Source organism: Dermacentor andersoni, chromosome 6, assembly GCF_023375885.2.
Source record: "Dermacentor andersoni chromosome 6, qqDerAnde1_hic_scaffold, whole genome shotgun sequence".
NCBI classification, from domain to species: domain Eukaryota; kingdom Metazoa; phylum Arthropoda; class Arachnida; order Ixodida; family Ixodidae; genus Dermacentor; species Dermacentor andersoni.
This window is the reverse complement of record NC_092819.1, coordinates 173,292,322-173,312,907: the sequence shown is the minus strand read 5'-3', so window position 1 is coordinate 173,312,907 and position 20,586 is coordinate 173,292,322. Positions and strand designations below refer to the sequence as shown.

Genomic DNA, 20,586 nt, shown 5'->3' with positions numbered 1-20,586 from the left:
GCCTCAGAAAGGCTGGCCAACTTTTCTAGAGGAGGACCTATCTTCGTCAAAGGCGGCCTCGTCATCCTCGGCATGTTAGTTTTAAAGGGTTAGTGCAGTGAGGTCGCGTGCGGGTTTTGTTGCTGGCGGCTGGTTTTAAAGGGACAGAGTTCAGAGGTAATAAGCGCTGTCGTCCGGCGTCTGTGAGCTTCGTTCCCAAGACGAGGGGACAAGAGCGGGAGAGTGGGCATGCGGGGAGAAAGGAAAAAAAAGCGAAGAAGAAAAAATATTGGGGCGACGCCAGGACGAAAAAATATTAAGAGATAAAGAAGAAGAAATAAAAAAATAAAGAAAGATGCGGTGGGGAGGGCGTTGGGGAGGCGAGAGGTTAGGGAGCATTCAGGGATGTCGTTCGCCGCATGTTTTTTTTTTTTTTTGTGGCATTAGAAGAGCCGGTCAGGCGATCAGTGCGCGAGTAACATAAAAGGAAAAAAAAGAAAAAAGAAGACATGAGTTGAAAGGGTTTCCACTCACGTTTTTTCTTTCTTCTTTTTTCTTTTTTTACAGTTTCAACTCATGTTTCAACGCATGTGCTCCTTACCGCCTCGCGCGTGATCGACGGCTCTCTGCTCTTCCGGCTCCGCGTCGCGTGGCTGTACGGCTCTCAGCCATGTCTCTCGCTTCCCCGTTTGCGGGGCGCGTTCCTCAGTGGCATCTCTCGCCTCTGGCAGTGCTTGCGCCTGGCTGTCCTTCTCCCGGCTCTACTCTTTCGTATAACTCTCCTTACCAGGCGCAGTGCCGTTGCGATGACTCGAAAGACAATTATAGCGTTTCGTCCCCTTACTTCTACTTCCCACCCAAACCTTACGCGACCACATTGAGTCTGTGAGTGAATTAGTGTGACTTTTACTCAATACCGCTGTTCTCCACCCATTTCCTCATCCCACCTGGGAAGAAACATTGAATAATAATAGCATGCCCCCCTCTCCGCGGCGGTGACCCATTATAACATGGTGCAATGAGGCGTCGCCGGAGGGCCGGCTCGATAGCGGCGGTTCGCGTTGTGTGCTGCCCAGTCCGAAGCGCAGAACCGCCCCCGTCCTGCACTACTTGTTCTGTATGTGGTTGGTTGTTGTTGAAGAAACGCAGCAAGTGCGCTCAAAGATCGCATTACCAAGAAGCGTAATCGCCGGCTGATTTTTTTATCTTGTTGGCACACGATGAAGGACGTGAATGCCTGACGAGACAATACTGATCCCAATTTCGCTCTCAATTTTTTGAACCACTTCCACCAGCGATTCGTTCTGGTTCTGTCGGATTCCCTTCATCTCCACATTATTTTTCCTGGTGCATTGCTTTAGTTCAGTAAGTTATGTCTGTGTGCTAGCCAGCGACTGTACCAATCGTTCTTTTTCTGCACTTAAAGCGGCATGCTCTCGTTTTAAATCATCCAGTTCTTGATTAGTCACCCGAAGCATTCCTAAAGTTTCATTCATATACATCATCGACACTCCGTTTCACATCGTCAAGTTGTTTTTTTAAGTTCACATTCATGTCAGTGAAGTGCTTGAGCATCTCTTTGATAGTGCCTGGCTGCTTTTCAATCATTTGGGCAGCGAGAGATGCGAGTTTGAACCCAACGATTATTACATAAATTTTCTTCACTTCAGATGTACCAATATGCGCAGTGAACATAACTTAGGCATTGGAAATTGTGAATCATTCAAAGTGGATAAAACTACCTGCGTAAAACTGTTTCTAATTGTGCAATTTTGAATATAACTGCACAAAATTTAGAAGCAATTGACAGACTCAACTGAAATATTCCAAAGTCACGAGATTTTCCATTAATGTTTTAGATGCAACAAACTTCATTAATTGCGGTATAGTCGATGCTGGGCAAGATGATCTATAGGCTGTCAGGTATTTAGCTGAGACTTCGTCTTAAGGGAAACGCCAGGGAAGGCGAGACTCAAAACACAAAGTGTACACAGTATCTTTTTTTAAAAAGCCAAATTAGTCACTCGAGTAAAAAATGAACCATAGATGAATCACGAAGAGTTTCGCGTGCTTAACCGGTCTGGGAACATAATAGTTTTTGCTTAGTAGTTACCTCCGTTCTCTAATTCAGGCAGCTCCAATGGATTGAGACACACCTTTCTAGCGCTTGAGTAATTCCACGCGAGACGAATGAGACCACAAAGGTGACCATCCCAAATTCTTTTAAGAAAGCTTGTGCTTGTCGCCGACTTTGTGAATGACGTTTCACCGAACTGTTTTTCTCGTGAAAATATTTTAGTGACGTAAGCGCTCTTTGAAGCTTCCGCTAAGAAGCAATAGTTGGTTGGATGTAATTTTTTCAATTAAAGTGTGAAACAAGGTACAATGAAAAATCTTATTTTAGAGCATTCTAGTGTCCTGCTTTGTTTATGTGCCGTCATAAGTGAATGCATTTAATACTTTTGCGCGTTTGTTTGGCTCAATCAAAAAGCGAAAAATATGCGCGTATTCGGAAATGTTCTTACGCCAACATACCGAAGGTGTTCAGCCACATTTCCTTGTTATTTTTTCCCGTTGCTGCAACATCTGCTAAAACTAATTTTCGAATATGAATCGAAGTACACTTTCTGAAAACTGATTTCAAGCCTACCAGAAAGTCACCTTTTGATGATGCTCAGACCCAAAGAGACCTTAAGGCCATCCAGATATAAATAAATAAAAAAGCTCATTTTTTTGCGGCAAGCTTTCATCTTCTGCAAATTTTAACACGAGTATATTTTGTTTGAGTTGAGAAAAAATGTTGAAGTCCACAACAAAATTCATCGGCAGGCGTTTCGTTTCTGAACTGTCTTTACTGCCGACCACATATGCACTACTGGCTATAACACTGCTTGTTGGCCTAGTTGGCGCTTGCTAAAAGACCTGTTTCTGCCGCAAGTTATAACACACACAAAAGAGAGACACATAGAAGACAACACGTTGAAACACACTCGAAAGGAAATCACGTCGAAGACAACACGTTGAAACACACTCAAAAACACATAGAAGACACGTTGTCTTCTATATGTCTTTATTTTGTGTGCGTTCTAACTGGCGGCAAAAACATGCCTTTTTGTACCACTAGCCAATTTTCTGACAGACAGATGCACTGTGGCTATTGTACAAGCGAACTTGTGATGAGTCACTTGAAATTCTTATAGATACCTCGTATACGATGGTCGTTCGTCAGTTCACTACTTCTAATTAGGGGATCTGAGGCGGCCAAGTAGGCGAACGTGGCATAGATGTGTGCCTTATCGAGAGGCAGATAGTGCCTGACTTAGCCTCCTTCGGTTCTATACAGATGAAGAATAATCGCATGGTCATTTTTTCGCTGCTGCTTCACACCAGAACGAAAACAGCGTTTTATCAGGCCCACCGGCACTCACAGCATGGTTTATCCGGCAAACTAGAAGTTCCTTGACATTTGTCTGCTACTACATGGTTCGCGCTGAGTGACGATGATTCAAGTTCGTCCATATTTCGCAATCTGCTGATCTGCAGCAGTTACAAAATAATGAATCAACGCTGTGCACAGTATGTAGTGTGCTGACGACGAACCTCGAAGCTGTCGTGGTTTACTTTCATCACAGAAAGGTATTATCGTAAAGCCTACGCAGGGGGGCATCAGCACTTCAACAATGCAAACTATGTAAGGAAATATAATGGCGCTGGAATGTCCGTCGTCGTCACATGTCTTGGAGCCAGAAGACCATCGGGATGCTAGAAGCGCTGTCGCCATCGCGTGTCGTGCGGCTAGTTCGCCGATCTAGCTGAGCTGTCGTTGCTGCTGCTGTGTTTCTGATTGCGGCATGAGGAGTCCAATAAACCACGTCACATTTGGTGAAGGTGCCGGGTACACCTTGAAACATGGAACTTCGAAGCAGGCCTCTGTCGTCCATTCCGGCCATGGCGGAAGTCCCTTCACCGCGTCGAACGGGCACGATGGCAGCCGTGGCCTGCTCGGGTGCACTGCGTAAGCTCGACCCTGCCATTTTCAGTAGGATCGAAGATCATGACGTGGAGAATCGGCTTGCCACCTACGAAAGGTTGAGCAGCCACAAGAAGTGAGACAATGCGACGAAACTTAACAACGCCATATTCTATCTGGGCGACGTTGAGAACTTGTGGTACCACAGCCACGATACTGACCTATCAAATTGGGTGGCATTCAAGACAAACTTCACGGACGTGTCTGGGCGGCCTGCAGTTAGCAAGTTTTCCGTCGAGCAACGTTTGCGATAGCGAGTGCAGTAGAGTGGGCAGACATTTACTAGTTACATCGAGGATGTCATGTATCCCTACAAGCGCATGGATGTGACAATGGCGGAAAGCGACAAGATCAGGCATATTTTAAAGGTAGGCAGACAACAATGCCTTTTCGGTGCTCTGGGCAAAGAACCCCAGCACTATGTCTCAAGTAGTGATCCTCTGCCAGAGCTATGATGAGTTGCGCACAGCGGCTTGCCTCGCGCAATCACTGGTGGAATCTCTCTCTTTCTTCACGGTTACGGCCAATTACTCTTAGCTGATAGTGGGCATTAAACGGTTTCTTCGTGACGAGGTGGCCCGCCAAATTTCATTGGAGCCTCTGACACAAGAGACACCCTCTTTTTTTTTTTTTGAAGCCCAAGCTGCAGCATGTCATCCAGGGTCAAGTGGCTGAGTGCATTCCTCCTGCTTTTCATAGCACTCCTGTTGCTGCGCGAATCAGCTATGCGCAGGTCGCCGCGGCGCCTGCAATGCTGACCCGTGCCGCGTTTCATGCACCCACGCGAACATCACTGTCTCTGGCGTGGTTCGAGCCACAGTATTCCCGCGTGCTGAACCCATGGCGCACGCCAAACAACCAGCCGATTTGTTACTCCTGCAGAGTTGCTGGTCCCGTGGCGAATTTCTGCCGGTGCCAGATGCCATCTACTGTGCACTTCTGGCAACCGGCTTTCAACTACCCGCCAAAAAAATTTTAACGCCATGCTTCGCCTCCTTTAGACCCGCGTTTCGATTCTATAAGCCCATCGGACTAACCCGCTTTCGCCAGTCGTCGACCGCCTTCCCCTCGCCGCCGCTGGATTTCGCTCATGACGCATCGGCCTAACACTCGGCCCCAGGAAAACTGGTCACCGCAGTTCGGGAGGCGAGAACTGCATGCCCTGCGATATCTTCAAGGCCTCCGATTTACCCTCCTAACACGATTGATGTGGTAGTAGATGCAGTACAGACATTAGCACTTGTAGACGCAGGAGCCGCTATTTCCGTAACGCATGCCCGTCTTTACCACACACTTCGGAAAGTGATGACGTTGATTTCAGGTCTTTCGCTACGCAAAGACAGTACGTAACACAATAAGCCACTAGGAGCCCGCACAGTCCGAGTGGTCAATGGAGAGGAGCTTTATGTTGTTGTTGTTTTTTTGTTCTCACCTCTTGTTCCAACGAAATCCTCTTGGGGTGGGATTTTTTTTTCAAGCTATCATGCCGTCATTGACTGCACGCCCGCCGAGGTGGCCTCTTTGCTTTTTGTGACACGCCATTTGAAGAGCAGCCTTCTGCAAAACTTGTCTTCACAGAAGACGCCGACATACATCCGTGGTCGTCTGTGTTTGTCCTCTTGTCGTGCGACTCCCAACATGACGGTAGTGTGCCTTTTATTGTCGTCTGACCCTTTCGCCTGTCGCCGAATGGTTGCTCTGTCATTCGATGTGTTTAAGTTTTGTTATGGTGCCACTTCCATGTGTGTTTGTATACAAACGCCGCTCCCGCTTCATTTGTTACGCCGCGAGTGCCTCGGTCGTGCTGAGCCATCGCATTACTCTTTAACGCGCAAGGGGACCCACCTACCACCTACATCACCTTTGTAGACCCTTTGCCTTAGAGGTCTTCACCACACAGTTTTACCGCATCAATCAACCGTAACCTTACTCTGACGCAGTGTGACGATCTTCTGCGTCTTTTTCAAGAATCCAACTTTCCGTTTGATTATCACACTAATTATTTGGGTCTAGCGACAGGTGTTTCCCATAGAATTGACATTGCCCCATACGCTTCACTGGGGTAGCGACCTTGCCGGGTTAGCACCACAGAGGTTATCAGATGACCGACATTCACTCGAGGGGTTATTCAGCCATCAAACACTCTGTGGGCCTCCCCAGTCATTGTTCTTGACAAGAAAGATGGTTCGATCCCATTTTGCGTCGACTGTGGTCGTTTGAATAAGATCACGCGGAAGGAAGCCTAGTTTTTGCCGCGCACAAAGGACGCACTTGACTGCCTAGAAGCCAAAGTTCTTTTTTTCTTCTTTCTGTCTTCGCTGTCGATACTGGCAAGTGTCCATGGCCGAGAGTGATTGCTGTATGACCGCATTTGTCGCACTCGACGGCTTGTATAAATTTAATGCCATGCCATTCGGATATTGCAATGCACCAGCCACATCTGAACGGATGATGGACACTATTTTTCAGGGGCTCAAGTCGCAAACATGCCTCTATTATTTAGACGACGTTGTGGTGCTTGCACCCATCTTCCAGACTCAACTTCAACGATTGGAAAAAGTTTTTACCTCTGTTGCGAGAGATGGGGGGCGGGGGGGAGGGGGGCGTGCAGCTTAACCTAATCAAATGTTCGTTCTCGGTGGAGAACAATTGGCCGTATTCTTTCCAAGCATAGCGTACTTCGTGATCATGCTAGCTCCGCGGCGTGGCTGAATTTACTTAGCCAACGACACTTATGTCCGTGCTCACATTTTCGGCGATCCGTTCGAAAGTTTGCTGCCCTCACTGTAACTCTGACACAGCTCCTTGCCGACGCTAATGACCTTTCCACCTGATCAGATGAGTGTAACCTCGCATTTACTACCTTAGGTCTTCTCCTTACCGCATCGCCAGTTTTACGTCCCTTCGATCCGAATGCTCCTACGGAAATTCACACTGAAGCCAGCGCCGTCGGTATGGGTGCAGTGCTAGCACAGCGAGAACCTGGCTTTGGCGAGTACGTCGTAGCCTACACCAGCCGAACTCTCACCAAAGCTGAAGTGAACTATATTGTGAGGGAAAATTAATGCTTAGGCATTGTGTGGGCTCTTGCTAAATTTCGGCCTTGCTTTTACGGTCGACCTTTCAACGTCGTCAGAGACCACCACTTAGCGCTTTGCCGCTTATCGTCCCTCAAAGACCCATCTTGCCGCCTCGTGCGATTGGCCCTACGTCTGCAGGGATAAGACATCAGGGCTGTCTACCGCTCCGTACGCAAAGATTTTGACACCAACGCTTTATTCGTCCACCAGTTCCACCCGACGTCGGCAACATTTCTCCCGTGACGCAGCGTTGTTTCTTTGAACATCGCAGACTTGATTTCAGAGCAGCAAAAGGACGCGTGCATAACTGGCTGCTCTTCCGAACCTTCTAGAGAATCCTGTTGGACTACCGGTGTATCGTGCGCTCCGCCGTCAAGCATCACATATGGTAGTTCTAGATGGACTCGTGTACCACCGAAATTTCCGATGCGATGCAAGTAGCTTAATTTTAGTGGTCCCGCAAGGACTTCATAGTGCTTCATGTTACGCCGACACGCAGTGTGACTATGATGGTTCTGCAGTTCTACAGAACCTCCTTCTGCAGTTCGTGACATGCGCCAGCAGCACTGCCGAACAAGCCATAGCCGGATTCTTTCTGTTTTGAGTTTCAGTTCAGTTTATTTAGTTAAAGGCCCCCATTTCAGGGGGTGTTACATAAGAGGTGTGATTATATTTCGAATAATAAAAAAAGCATCAGCGAAGATTATTTAACAATGAAGATGAATATTTACGCGTTCTTGGAAAGCAGCTGATGTAGCCACGGAGACGACGTCAAATGGTTGTCCTTCTCTACGACCATGAACCTTCCTGTACCATCAACACACTTCTACATATCAGCCAGATGCTTCAGAGTGCACTCAAGTTTCCACCGCCGCTAAGCATGCGGGCGAGCTGCCGACATTCTTCGGAATGTCGGCAGCTCGCCCGCATGCTCGTTACAGCAGACTGCCAAAAGGTTCGACGTAACGGTGGCCGACCTGCTCATGCTTTCCCGACTGAATCCCTTCTTTGGATCACGGTCCCATGTACAAATCCTGGCCACTCATCGAAACGACTACCGAAATAGGATGGTCCTTATCGCATCATTGCGCAAACTTCGCCTGTCAACTACACTCTCGAGCCATTGGCCCCCTCATGTGTCTGCCATCGCTGGAGACGTAAAATTGTTCAAGCACACATGCTTTCTTACGATCCCATCGTTTCGTCGTCGTAGTAGGTCGCCAGGATGGTTCTTTTTTCAGCAGGGAGGCGATTGTAAGGAAGAAGAATGGTACTGGAAAGTCCCATCAGCATACAGTGTCGCGCGGCCAGTTCACGGATCGAGCTTGGCTACCGTTACCAGCACTGTATTTCGGGCTGTCGCTGGACGAGTCCAATAAACTTCGTCACGGAGAATACGTCGCTTGCATTTACTGCGCATAAGGGAGCAGAAACATATAATTTATGCATACTGAGTTGATTAGCACGGCAAGCATGCAATTGCTGCTCGCTACGTGTTTTGCAGCGGAGACGCAGTTCAGTTGTGCCTACCGGTGAGATTGGTTGTGGACTTCGAACTATATTTCTTGCCTCAAACGATATTTACTCAAATTAAATTTTGTAGATCACAATAATAAAGGGGTATTCATATAATGATCAATTTAACTTATTTTTTTCTGCAGGCCCTTAATGCCTAATTTAGTTTTGTCCATCGTGAAAAAGGGAATTTTCGCTAAATGAGGAAGTTATTTTCTGCAATAGTACGTGATTTCAAGAACAAAAGAAAAGAACAACAATAAATGCATAATGTTTAACAATAGTAAAATATAGTAAATAAATATTGTTGCTGGAACGTTAACAATCTTCATGACATAGAATTCCTCCAGAGCACAATTTCTTGCTTTTTCACTGAGCCAATTGACCGCGGAAAATTCATTATTGTGGTTACCTATGACGTCACACAAAAGAACCACGCCAGAACAATATCCTAACAAAACACACGCCATTATACCTAGTTTGATTCTTGATTAAAAAAAAGGTACTTCCTGTCAATCTTTTCTGCTGCACGGAAAATTCCCAAAGCGCTTATGTGACTAACAATTGATGTATCAAAAAAAAAATATTCTTTTGATACATCATTAACACACTCACCAACTTGTTTGGGCCTCATTATTTGGGCCTCAGTGATGGTCTCCATTGTCATCTGAGATTCTCGCGCAGAATGAGCCTTCTGCAAAATGAGGCAGTTCAAATGTAGCACTATTTCTGGGTTGTATTTGCATCACACTGAGATAGAAAACTTTGATTTGAGCAATATTCAGCTTCATGGATGATAGCCTTCATATATATAGAGAGAACTCCAGTTATTGGGTTTCTATCATGAAATCAGAGAAATGATTTAATAAATTTATTGTGCTGTCATGGCAAAAAAAGCAAGTACAATATTAACGGGCACGGCATGGGGACCTCATAAGAAGTGTTCAGTTGGAAGGAGGCGTTTATGCATCCAGTATTTTGTATTTTGGGCGTGCTACCATAACGTAGCGTCGTGTACACCCACGTACGCACACACTATGTATATGCATATATATGGGCAGAGAAAGAAAGACAGCGGTTTTCTTTCGCACTTCTTGCTTACCTGTACATAGTCATATGCCGTGTTTTTGCTATCAAAGCCTTTGTGTGTCATCATCGGATACGCGGCGCTGTGTCTTCGCCGAGTCTCTCGCTCCCAATAAAATGTACTTACTACTTCCTCAATTTATTTATTGCATAAAAAATACTATATAAGGTTAATTAGCGGCAAATCATTGACGAGTTCATTATTCATTTATAGGCAGGAATAGTGCTAACGACACGAATGTAGGTGACGGCCCATGAAAAGCAAATTGTTGCGCTGTCTGTCAACCGATTTGTTATCGCCACCAACTGACATATTGTCACATGGTAGTGACGGTGAAGAAAGCAGCGAAACTGGGAAAGATGAAACTAGCGTTTTATTGGGCGAACTTGTGCACTCAAAGGCAGGCTACACCCAAAGAACGGCGACAGCGGCGAACACAGTCGGCAATCGTAGAAAATCTGATCAGTGGGTCAAGTGCGTCGGCTATTATACATCAGTGGTGGAATGTTCCAGAGCAATCGCTGGGACCTGCGTTGCTTCCATGAAGTTCTACATTATTCGTGTCGCGCACACATGCAATCAAATTACACGATGCTCGGTGCCAGACAGCGGATGGAACCATCGATAACATTCCAGAAACCTCCGATACATGCAGGCGCGTCCTGCGCTTTGTGATAACACTTGTTAGTCGGTGAAACGTGTCTCCCAATAAAGACAAACAAGTACACGTGTCAATACAAACTTGGCAGAATGAGGCGTTAAAGGCGCAAAAGCATTAAAAACCTAGAGACCGGGATCGGTCATCCTTACACAATTATGCATGTGAGCGGTAAATGCGTTTGGTCATAGGGTTAGGAGATGAATATGCAATTTCCATGTCGATAGCAAAACAGATCACGCACTGACACATTTCTGTTTCATTATAGATCTTGCATAGACTTCTATTATTTAACGGATCATTTGGCGGTTATTTTTTGCTAGCACTTCACATTTCTTTGGGGAATTGAGGCCATCGACCGCAGTTCTTACAATGCAAGATGGCCACTGACTGTTTTTATCATGTAGTGAGGTCACCCGGTATGTTGTGATGCCACTGGGATATGAGCGGAGTATGTGCCACTGGGATTTACTTTGCTTTCAATATCATATTCCAACATCGGTATTACCTATCTTATCAAAAGTATTTGAGTCGGCAAAAAACGATCGCATAACGAAGTTCTTAGAGAAATATAACATCATATCTAGTTCGCAAATTGAATTTCAAAAACACACGTCAACTGAACAAGCGTTAGTGCTTGCAAAGGGAAAAATGATTGAAAGTATAGAAAATAAGAATTATACTTTACGGCTCTTTCTAGATTTGCGAAAAGCGTTTGATTCGGTGAATCATAGTATTCTTCTAAAAATGCAATGTTTGGGAATACGTGCCATGTTACTGAAATTATTAACCACCTATCTTGAAGAACGCTTCCAATTTACAGATGTTAATGATTATTCATCGATATCGTTAAATGTAACAAATGGAGTACCCCAAGGATCAGTATTAGGTCCCACCCTGTTTTTGTTACACATCAATCACATAACGCATATTGACTATGCCCTTAATATGGTAATGTTTGCGGAAGATACAACTATGTTTTTACTGCACGGACGAAACGTGAACTTCAAGAAAAGACTAATCATTATCTACAAAGCTTATCCGAATGGCTAAATGATAATTGTCTACAAATAAATGGCTCTAAAACAAAACACATCATTTTTTTCTCCTTCAAGTAAACGCGACCAACGTGTCATTCATATTACGTGTGCAACCGAGAGAATTCAACTAACACCTCAGCAAAAATTCCTAGTCGATTGGTTCCAAGAGTCTTTGGCATGGTCGTGTCATGTGGACCATTTGGTAATCGATATAGTTCGATCAGTAGGATGCATTACAAATATTTCTACTTTAATACCTCTTCGGCTAAAGAAAGCTCTTTATTACATTCTAGTATATTCTAAGATTGCGTACTGTTCGCTAGTATGGGGTACCACCACTCAGCGCAGCTACAATAGATTAACGGTACTACGAAAGCGCGTGCTACGTATTTTTGAAGTAAGAAGAAGTAGTTTAATGACTGGAAAATGTAGAGAGGTCGGCCGGAAAATGGAGCATCTGGCCTGCTACTCTACGTAAGGGAACGGGAAGAAGGGAAGAAAGAGGGTCACAATGGGGGATGATAATGGGAGGGATGAGGTGAAGGACACATTGCATAACTGGTATCACAAGCGTGAGTCCAGGCCCGTGTCGTCTAAGAACTCTGTGGCCATACGCCTAGCAAGGGGTCCTCCGACAGTGGTCTATTGTGTAAATGTCTCAAGGTATCTGCCACTGTCAGTCTTTCGCTCGCATATTCAGGGGACACCACGAGCACATGGTCTATAGTGTCTACAGTGCCACACACTGAACAGTCCGGGGAGTGTTTCCGTCCAATGATGTGCTAGTATTTGCGCGTGAAGGCGACGCCTAATCTCAGTCTGTGTAGCAGGCATGTATGAGGGTGTGGAATTCCACGCAGAAATGGAAATTGCATGTCGGGATACAGCCTTTTAAGGCGGACGTGACGAGCGTCTGTCTGGGCCCAGTACCTTCTCGTCGCACTCCTCATTAATTCCGACAGGAGGCATGTGACGTCCGGTCTGGAGAATGGCACTACAGTTCGCAGGCCATTGCTGAGGGCGCGCCTTGCTGCAGCATGGGCCATCTCATTACCAGTGAGCCCACAGTGTCCCGGGATCCATCGGAACACTACGCGGTGGTGTTTTTCTTGAGCGCATGAAAGTAACTCGGTGATCTGCAGTGCCAGAACCTGATATGCGGTGTGGCGCAGGAAGCATCCCAAAATTTGCTGCGCGGGCTTGAGTCCGGGAAAATGCACCACTCTTGAGGTCTTTCGCCGCAGATGTGGCGAATCGCTTCCCGAATAGCCACAAGCTCTGCAGCGGTTGATGTAGAATTATTATCTAGTATGAAAGCTCGAGTTATCTGTTGGGCCGGTATCACCACAGCTGCTGACGCGTAGCCGTTTGTGTAAACATGAACATATATCTGGTATTCTGACCAGATGTATGCCAGAGCAAGTTGTTGTAGTCCGCTAACGGGAACCAATGAGTTGTTTAGTATACCGGAGACATGCACACATACGGAAGGTTGAACCATCACCCACGGTGGTTTAACGGGGTGATATGGAAGGGCATAGCCTTATGTTATGTAGGGTAGCTTGGAGCGGACTGCACTTGTGAAACTGCTGTCCGGCCGCTCATGCAGAACCGACGTCAGTTGAGGCCAATGGTCGGTCAATGGCAATGTCAATAAACGTAAATACACACGACGTGGTTCGTGGGACAGGTATATCGATAATGGGCATACGCGGGCTTCCTCAACAGTGCCTTTGTTGGTGGCATGCCGTGGCAAGGCGAGGCATATTTTGAGTGCCGGCGCTTGAACGCTCTCTAAGGTCCGTAAGCAGAAAATGCTCAAGTTTGAGAGTATCGGAAGGCTGTATTGAATGTAGCCTACGAAAAGAGAAAATTATGCAGGAAATATCCGTGACTTACGTACCAGGGAGTTGTTCGTGAAACACAACATGCTTATCGCCAATCAAGTTTATCTATATAGATTAGTGCAACATATACACGCCACAAACATATACAAGGACATTGATATGGTAGTTGAACATAAGTGCGGGTTTAGGCAGCGTAGGAGGAGGCTTCCGAAGATTAGGACAAATTACGTGAAACAATCGTTAACATATCAATCTATACAGATTCTAAATAAACATAAAGACATATTAAAATGGACTGATAGCCCTGGTAAACCTAAAAGAATGTACAAAACGTTTCTTGTCACAACAGCATGTGTATTGTAGGCTGTTTTACATTAGTTTCAACTTTATTTAGAGCATTTCCGAATTTTTATTTTTTCTGCTTTTGTACGCAGTGTACTGGTACACAATTGTTCTCTACATATCTGTAACATGATAAAAAGGCCTACTAGCTAACACATGAATCCTGTGTGACCCTTTTATATATATACATATCTATCTGCGTGATCATTGTGCATATGTATGGATCTCATACTTGTTATCTAATGTATTAGAAGTCACCTTTCTTTCCTGCTTCGGCTGTACATTGGGTGCAACTGCAATTTTCATATAATGTGCACGTTATTGTTTACGTTATTGTACGCGTAAATCCTGTATGAACTGAATGGCAGCAGAGACCCAGTATGGCTGTTTCAGCCTTTAGTCTTGTCTCCGCAGGAAATGCCCCGAAATAAAGTGATTTTGATTTGATTTTGATGTCTCCCAATTAGAAATTTCACATTTTATTTAATATAAAGATAAAAGATGCAATATATCAAGAGTTACATTATTCCATGCTTCAAATGCCACAGGCGTTCGGTGAAGAAACACTCTTTTTCACTGACTCAGATAATTGAACGTTTATTTTCTATCAGTCACATTACGTAGAAGTCCAGTACGCTTGAGGCTACAAATTCTTTCTTGTCTGTCTTTATGCCTGTTCCGACCGTTCGAGCATTTGGAAATACTTCTTGTGCAGGAAAAAGAAAGGTGTAGGGCTTTGGTGGGATGTTGGCTCCTCTTGGGGTGTGCGCCTCGTGGAGGGGTGTGTGTGATGACAACAGATGCAAGATATGATGCTATATAGGTGCACTTGTCTAGTTCTTCCATAATGGCTTATATTCGGGATGTATTTGCAAAATATACCGGAAAGTAAGCCCTTGTGCCATTGATTCTTTGCGCACATGCCCTTCGCCTGCGGTTTTAGTTTGATTCATGTCTTACCAACTCACGCCGAGGACCACATTTCATTTTACTGATTTCTGCACTACGCCGAGCTTAACTAGGCACGCATGCAAAGCTTTCTTTGAACAGATGAACTTGCCATCGCTATTCGTTCACAGATGGACCTGACCTTGTCGTACGCCACGAACGTGGACCGCTACCGGAGCACCTGGCGGGCATCGGTGCGCATCCCGGTTGCGTACTTGCCCCCCGGCGTGGCGACCCTCAATGCGTGGGCGCGACACGGTCGGCCAAGCGCCCGCCGCGAGCTTGCCTTGTACCCGCCGCCACCAGGATCCCCGTGCAAGCTCGACTCGTGTGGGTTGCATCCGGTCTACCTAAAGTGCCTCCTTGAACGTTGTGTTGTCCATGATGCTGGCCATATCTTTGTTTTATTTTGCAACGCTTCCGCAGAAATGCTCATGCACATGTAATCCACTAGCTCGCGGAGAGCCTAGAAGGCAAGGGGGGTGGGCTGCTGACAGAGCGGCAACCTTGAATAGTCGTGTTTTCGAAGCATTCAGGAGACGTCCGACCTTCAAATGGAAGGAGCTCTTGCCTCTACAAATATGGCAATACCATTAGCCCTTTGAGACGACCTGCGCACGCGTTACGTTACACAGCACGACCACATAAGCGTGCGCGATAGTCGGTAACAAGAAATACATGCAAGCTCCACCCGCTGAAACGCCGTGCACCCGCCCTTCACCTCTGAAAAAGAACCAAGCCAGCTGGAGTGCCTTCAAAATTTAATGACCTTGCTCTGCTAATGTGAATTATGGGCTAAAGGGAAAATAAAGGCTTGTCATTTCGAGCTAAAATACACGCGGCTGTACAGTGATACTGGGATCGCCCCTAAAATTTGAATAAAACATTTATGTTTCCTCCTAAAACCAGTGGCGCAAACGCGCACCTGTACGGAAAGAAACAGTCGTTTAGTTGACGCCAGACCACTTTGCGTCAGGGGAAATGAGCGAACCTTGTTAGTTGTATATCCTTTGCGTATACTTATGAGTGCACTCCTGCTGGCTCAGCTCTTTCTGGGGTGAACGCTACCTACATTGCCTTTGCAGGTGGAGCTTGTATGTAATTTTTAGATTGTCACTGACTGCAGTCTTCATTGGCCCCAGACTTAGCATTGTCTTTTCTTGCATCACGAGCGGCAACGTGTTAGTTTCTCTTTTTCTTTTCTCGTGGCAGCTAGCGATTCGAGACGCTATGTTACAGCCTTCGGGTTCGGTCCGTGAGGTAACAGAACAGCTTGTGACGTTTATTGCCGGAGTAAAAGAGAGTAGAGAGTTTTAGTACAGCATAAACTGCTTGCGTTAGCGTTAGCTTGTTCCGCACGCTCAACTATTGCGGGACGCTATTCGAAAGAACTATAGTATACCGTAAAACAACCCCCCGCCCCGCTCCCCGAAGCGCCAGAAAGCGCAAAACTTCACTACGCCATCTAGGTGGGAGTAGTCAAAGCTCTTATGCTTATTGGTTCGCCATCTGGTAAAAAGTAGGGAAAGCAGCATTTTTTATAGTAGACTGTGTTAAAATAGGGTTTCTCGCCTTACGTGCGTTAAACGCAAGAACAATTTCGATAGCGTTGCGTTAAATGGCAGGGCGCTGTCTGGTGCCCCGTGACAAATGCATCGTCAACACAATAAATTAGCAACCGTTCTGTCGTTGCCATGCAGACGCGTCTCGTCAGGCCTATGAACACCAGAATTGCCGAACTATTTCCGAAATCGGCTATGGTATGCGCTCATAGCTAACGTTTGAGGTGAGTTTAGAGGAAGTGAAAGCTCGTTTTAATAGTGACCGGAGATCAAGGAGAGTGAGTGCGTAGCCAACACGAGAATTCACGGTGGAGCCAGGGGTGCCGCCATGTTTGACAGCGCTACTTCTTGGCGTCCGCGTTTTGCGAGCGTAAAGACGCGTCCACGCTAGTGCGAAACATGCCGTAACGGCGAACTGACCTCCAGTGCCTTAGAACGTCTGCCGTGCAAGGGGTGTTCAAAGTAGACGGCATTTCATCCGGCGCAGGGCACGGCCGACGGGCCAATCGACGACCGCGAAGAATGTGCCCCTCCGCCACCGGCGACGCAAACATAGGCTGCCGCTTATGTTCCAAGCAAAATAAATTCCGCTAGATAAATTGACGCGCAAGTTGTACATTTCATGAAAAAAAATGATATCCACTGTCAAACGTTAAACGCGAATGAGAGCTCGATACTTGCCGAGCTCAGCTGCAGTGCACGGCTACACTCTCAAAACAGAGTTCCGGGCACTCTCTTTTAGGGAGTACCTACTTGTCTAATTTTTCACTCGTTTCGAGTAGATCGACCTTCTTCGAGAGAGGGTAGGTCAACTCCTCCTGACAGAGTTTTGTTACTCCACCGCAAGGTAGTGCTAGTAATCTTCCCCAGAGTGCTAATACTTTACCCACTGAGAGTGCAGTACTCTTCCGCAGAGTTCTAATACTCTCCCCACAGGGGTATTAGTACTCCCCCAGACTAAGTGCTTCTACTCCTCCAAACCGAGTACTTCTACTCCTCCAAGCCGAATGTTTCTAATACCCCAAACAGTGCTTGTACTCCTTCAGAACAGAGTGCTAGTATTCGTCCCAATAGTGTGAAAGCGGGATATAGATCCATGGTCACGTTTGAAGGGATTCGCAATACTTACATGTGGGGAATATTTGATAGCAGCTTCTGCCCTTATGCTTGGTGATTGGGTTGTAATCTGTCGTCGCCGAGCTACTCAAATGAAACATTTTCTCTTTTAAAAAGCGAAAATCTTCATTGATCAGACACAAAACAAACTGAATAATAATATGAGAAACAAACTAACAAACACATAAAATCAGATTACAATGACGCCCATGAACTTTAGAACGCATTTGTAATAAAACATCACTATAGTCTCTAAAGTTTCATCAGTATTACAGTGTAGAAATATCCTTTAATTTCAATTGACTCCTTTTTTTCAAAAATATAAACGGAAATATAAACATAGAACAAACGTGTGCAAACTCGCAATGTATTGAAACCATGATCAAAGAGAAATATGCGCCACATTTCTGGCCAGCAAACGCCTTTCTCGCACAAAACGTGTGCACTTAATGGCAGAGGTTACCAGATGAGCTGCTAAGCATGGGGCTGGTAATGTAGATAAATAGTGCAAGAAACTTTTTTTGTGCCATATTCCAAAACAGAAATTTCTTTGATAATGTCCTGTAGAGCATATGGATGTTCCTTACTGAGAGTGCAGTGCATTTAGAAATGTATTGTATATTCTCATGTGAGGCCGCAGGTCTAGCTAGGTTTGCTTATGTTTCACATGAAATGGTTCATGTATGGGCTGCACCCCATTGTTTCTAAGTGTTTTGTGGTTATGCAGTAATATCCTGGGAGCACGGTGTCAAACCGGTACAGAGGCATATTTCCTATTCGGTTGGCCTCATCACGAAAGTAGTTTCCTCGTGCAGTTGGGCTTCATCACACTTTCTCACAGATAAATAAAAGTTACAATATTATCTAGCGTGTAGCAAATGAGTATAAAACTGCAAGGAGCACTGGAAATAAAATCATGCGCATTAAATTTCTTGTCATATAGGTCTAGCTTTTCAGTCCCGTTAGGGTAAGAATGCTAAATTTCTGAGGAGCAGCTTGCATAATTACATGATCAATTATTGTGACTCGTTGAATATGCGATCTAACTAAAGTATAGCATGGCTGCAGGTGTGAACCAAAAATCAGATGTGAGAAACATGATGCATCAAAGGCGTCATAAGCATAAATACAGGCAGGGAAGTGCACGAAAAAGACAAACAAAGAAGGAAAACATAAATTGAGAATGGCCCCATCCTGCTTCGCATATCCTTTCCATGCACGTGGATTTTGCGTGCGACTATGCATATACTCGCACAGTGAACCAACTACCTGGAACCAAAGCTTTTTTTCCTGCTGAAGTGGTTAAGACGCGCTTAAGTAAGACAAATTATCGCACTTCGCAGAATCTTCGTCTCAAAACAATTACACATATTTCTAGGACGAATAATACATCGCCTCACTGTGCGCTCTATCTTATGTCCAGAAATTTCTGTGCAAAATGCTCTAATTTTATTTTGCCTTATAAAAATTATGTCTACAGAAGCCATGAAGCTAACGGACTGTTGCTTAGCACTACATGCTCACATCTGCCAATTGGTGAACTATTCGCAACGTATCTCTACTTCCACTAGCATACTTGGTCGGCAAGTAGATTAGAGAAACCACAATTTTACATTTTTAAAGTAACTTTCAATTCCAAGTGACTCTCTGGCTTCTAAGACGTAAGGTGTGCTCCACGGTGTACACAGTTAAAGGCCTTCATTGCTCCTTGCTTTGGCTTCGGGAGGCACGAGCGGTTCTAATGAACTGGTTTCGTGAGCATGAGCGTAAACGATGACTTCTTAAACATGGGATTCTTTTACCCCTATGCTTCCCCTTTCTGGAACCTAAAAGGAATCCATAATTCTAAAGCTAGGTGTAAAAGATGGATAAAAAGGAAGACATGAAAATCTGCCTGCTTCATGTTGCCATTTAACATACAGAATCACAGTGGTTTGTAGCTGTGCACTTGCATTCACACGCTGGTAAATGTAAGCTATTAAAGCAGCTAAATGCATGTAAGCGCCTAACCAAGCATGAGCTGATGCTTTTTATAGTGAACACAGGCACGGTGCTCATTGCAAGTATGCATCATGTCACTGAGCAAATATGCAATTTCATTGCACCACTATTTTTTTTAATACATGGATATATCCGCAGGGAGGCAAGACAGAAAGCAGTCACTTCTCACAACTAATCAGCTTTTTTAAAACAGATTTCTAACTTTTCAATGACACTTGCTCGTATGTGTTTGTCTCCAGAGAGCATACTTGATTTTGACTTTCCCATCGGAGACATTATATAAATATACCATGTCAAGATAACTGCCTAGAGCACGTGAGAATTTTCATCTTGGTGTGACATACTTCATTTTGAATTTGTTGACATTTAGTCTAATGGTAGACCCAATATACTCGCATTCTAGTTTACATGTCCAAATTGCAAGGCAATGTATTTTGATTCTTTGGAGTTCGCTCCTTTGTACTACGTGAAGTCGTGCTGGGCTGGCTCTTTGACGTCCTTGTGTCCTTGCAGTTGCCTTCTTGCGTTATATAAAGCGAGTGCCTAAAATATCGTGTGCGAAAGTCAACGCAAGGACATGGTGTAAAACATCGTCAAGACAGTCAAGGTCATGGCACTAAATGAAAGTCTTAGCTCTTAGTCTTCCTACTGAAATGCATGCGAAATATCTAAATGACTGCAACAGTCAACTGCTAAACTAACTTAAATTTTTAGATTTAAACAAATAACAAATAACCGACAGTTCATCCTCGTTCGGCAGCAATGTTAAAATACTACTGCTACTAGATAGAATATTGGTCATTGTCAGATGTCATAGGTCTGTCATTAGTCTGGTGCGCCGCAAACCCCACTTGGGACACATCCTAAGCACGGGCCCTATAGCGTAAAACTATTCCAATATGTTTCCATTCCAATCTGCTGACGTCAAATTTGCGTAACCACCAACGCAAGCACCGGGCGGCCACCGGCCGGATTGTCCGAACAGACCAATCAAACGCTCTCCTCGTTCATGGGAGGTAACTTTTGTTTGCTTGAAAGACGAATAACATTGCCCACACTGAGTGGCTTGTCGTATCTAATTGGCTGACAAGAGGCGAGGAGAGCGCTCAAGTGGAGAGAGATTCGATGGGGCCGAGCCACTGCACTGAAAGTCGATAACCGGATGAAGAGGGTGGTGCCGGCGTCTACGATTGGTCGGCTTTCCCTTAGTTAGCTTGCGGTGGCTGGTCGAAAATCGCGGCAGCATGCAACGGAAGCTCAAGAATGACGCTAAAAGGGACCCTCAACAAAGAAGAGTTGGCAGAATGAGGGGGTAAACGTGCCGAAAGTGCACAAAAACGTTACACGGCCACGCAAGAAGTTTTATTATACGCAAATACAC

General features: G+C 45.2%; 1 protein-coding gene across 3 annotated transcripts in view; it reads left to right on the top strand.

The window, feature by feature from the left end:
- Positions 1-20,586, top strand: part of LOC126523442 (UPF0462 protein C4orf33 homolog) — a 288,556-nt gene that overhangs the window by 250,419 nt on the left and 17,551 nt on the right. For all 3 annotated transcript variants that reach the window (XM_055066822.1, XM_055066821.1, XM_055066823.2), the window contains one exon: positions 14,658-14,854. In XM_055066822.1, the coding sequence (XP_054922797.1) occupies positions 14,658-14,854 (197 nt within the window). The remainder of the gene's footprint in view (positions 1-14,657; positions 14,855-20,586) is intronic.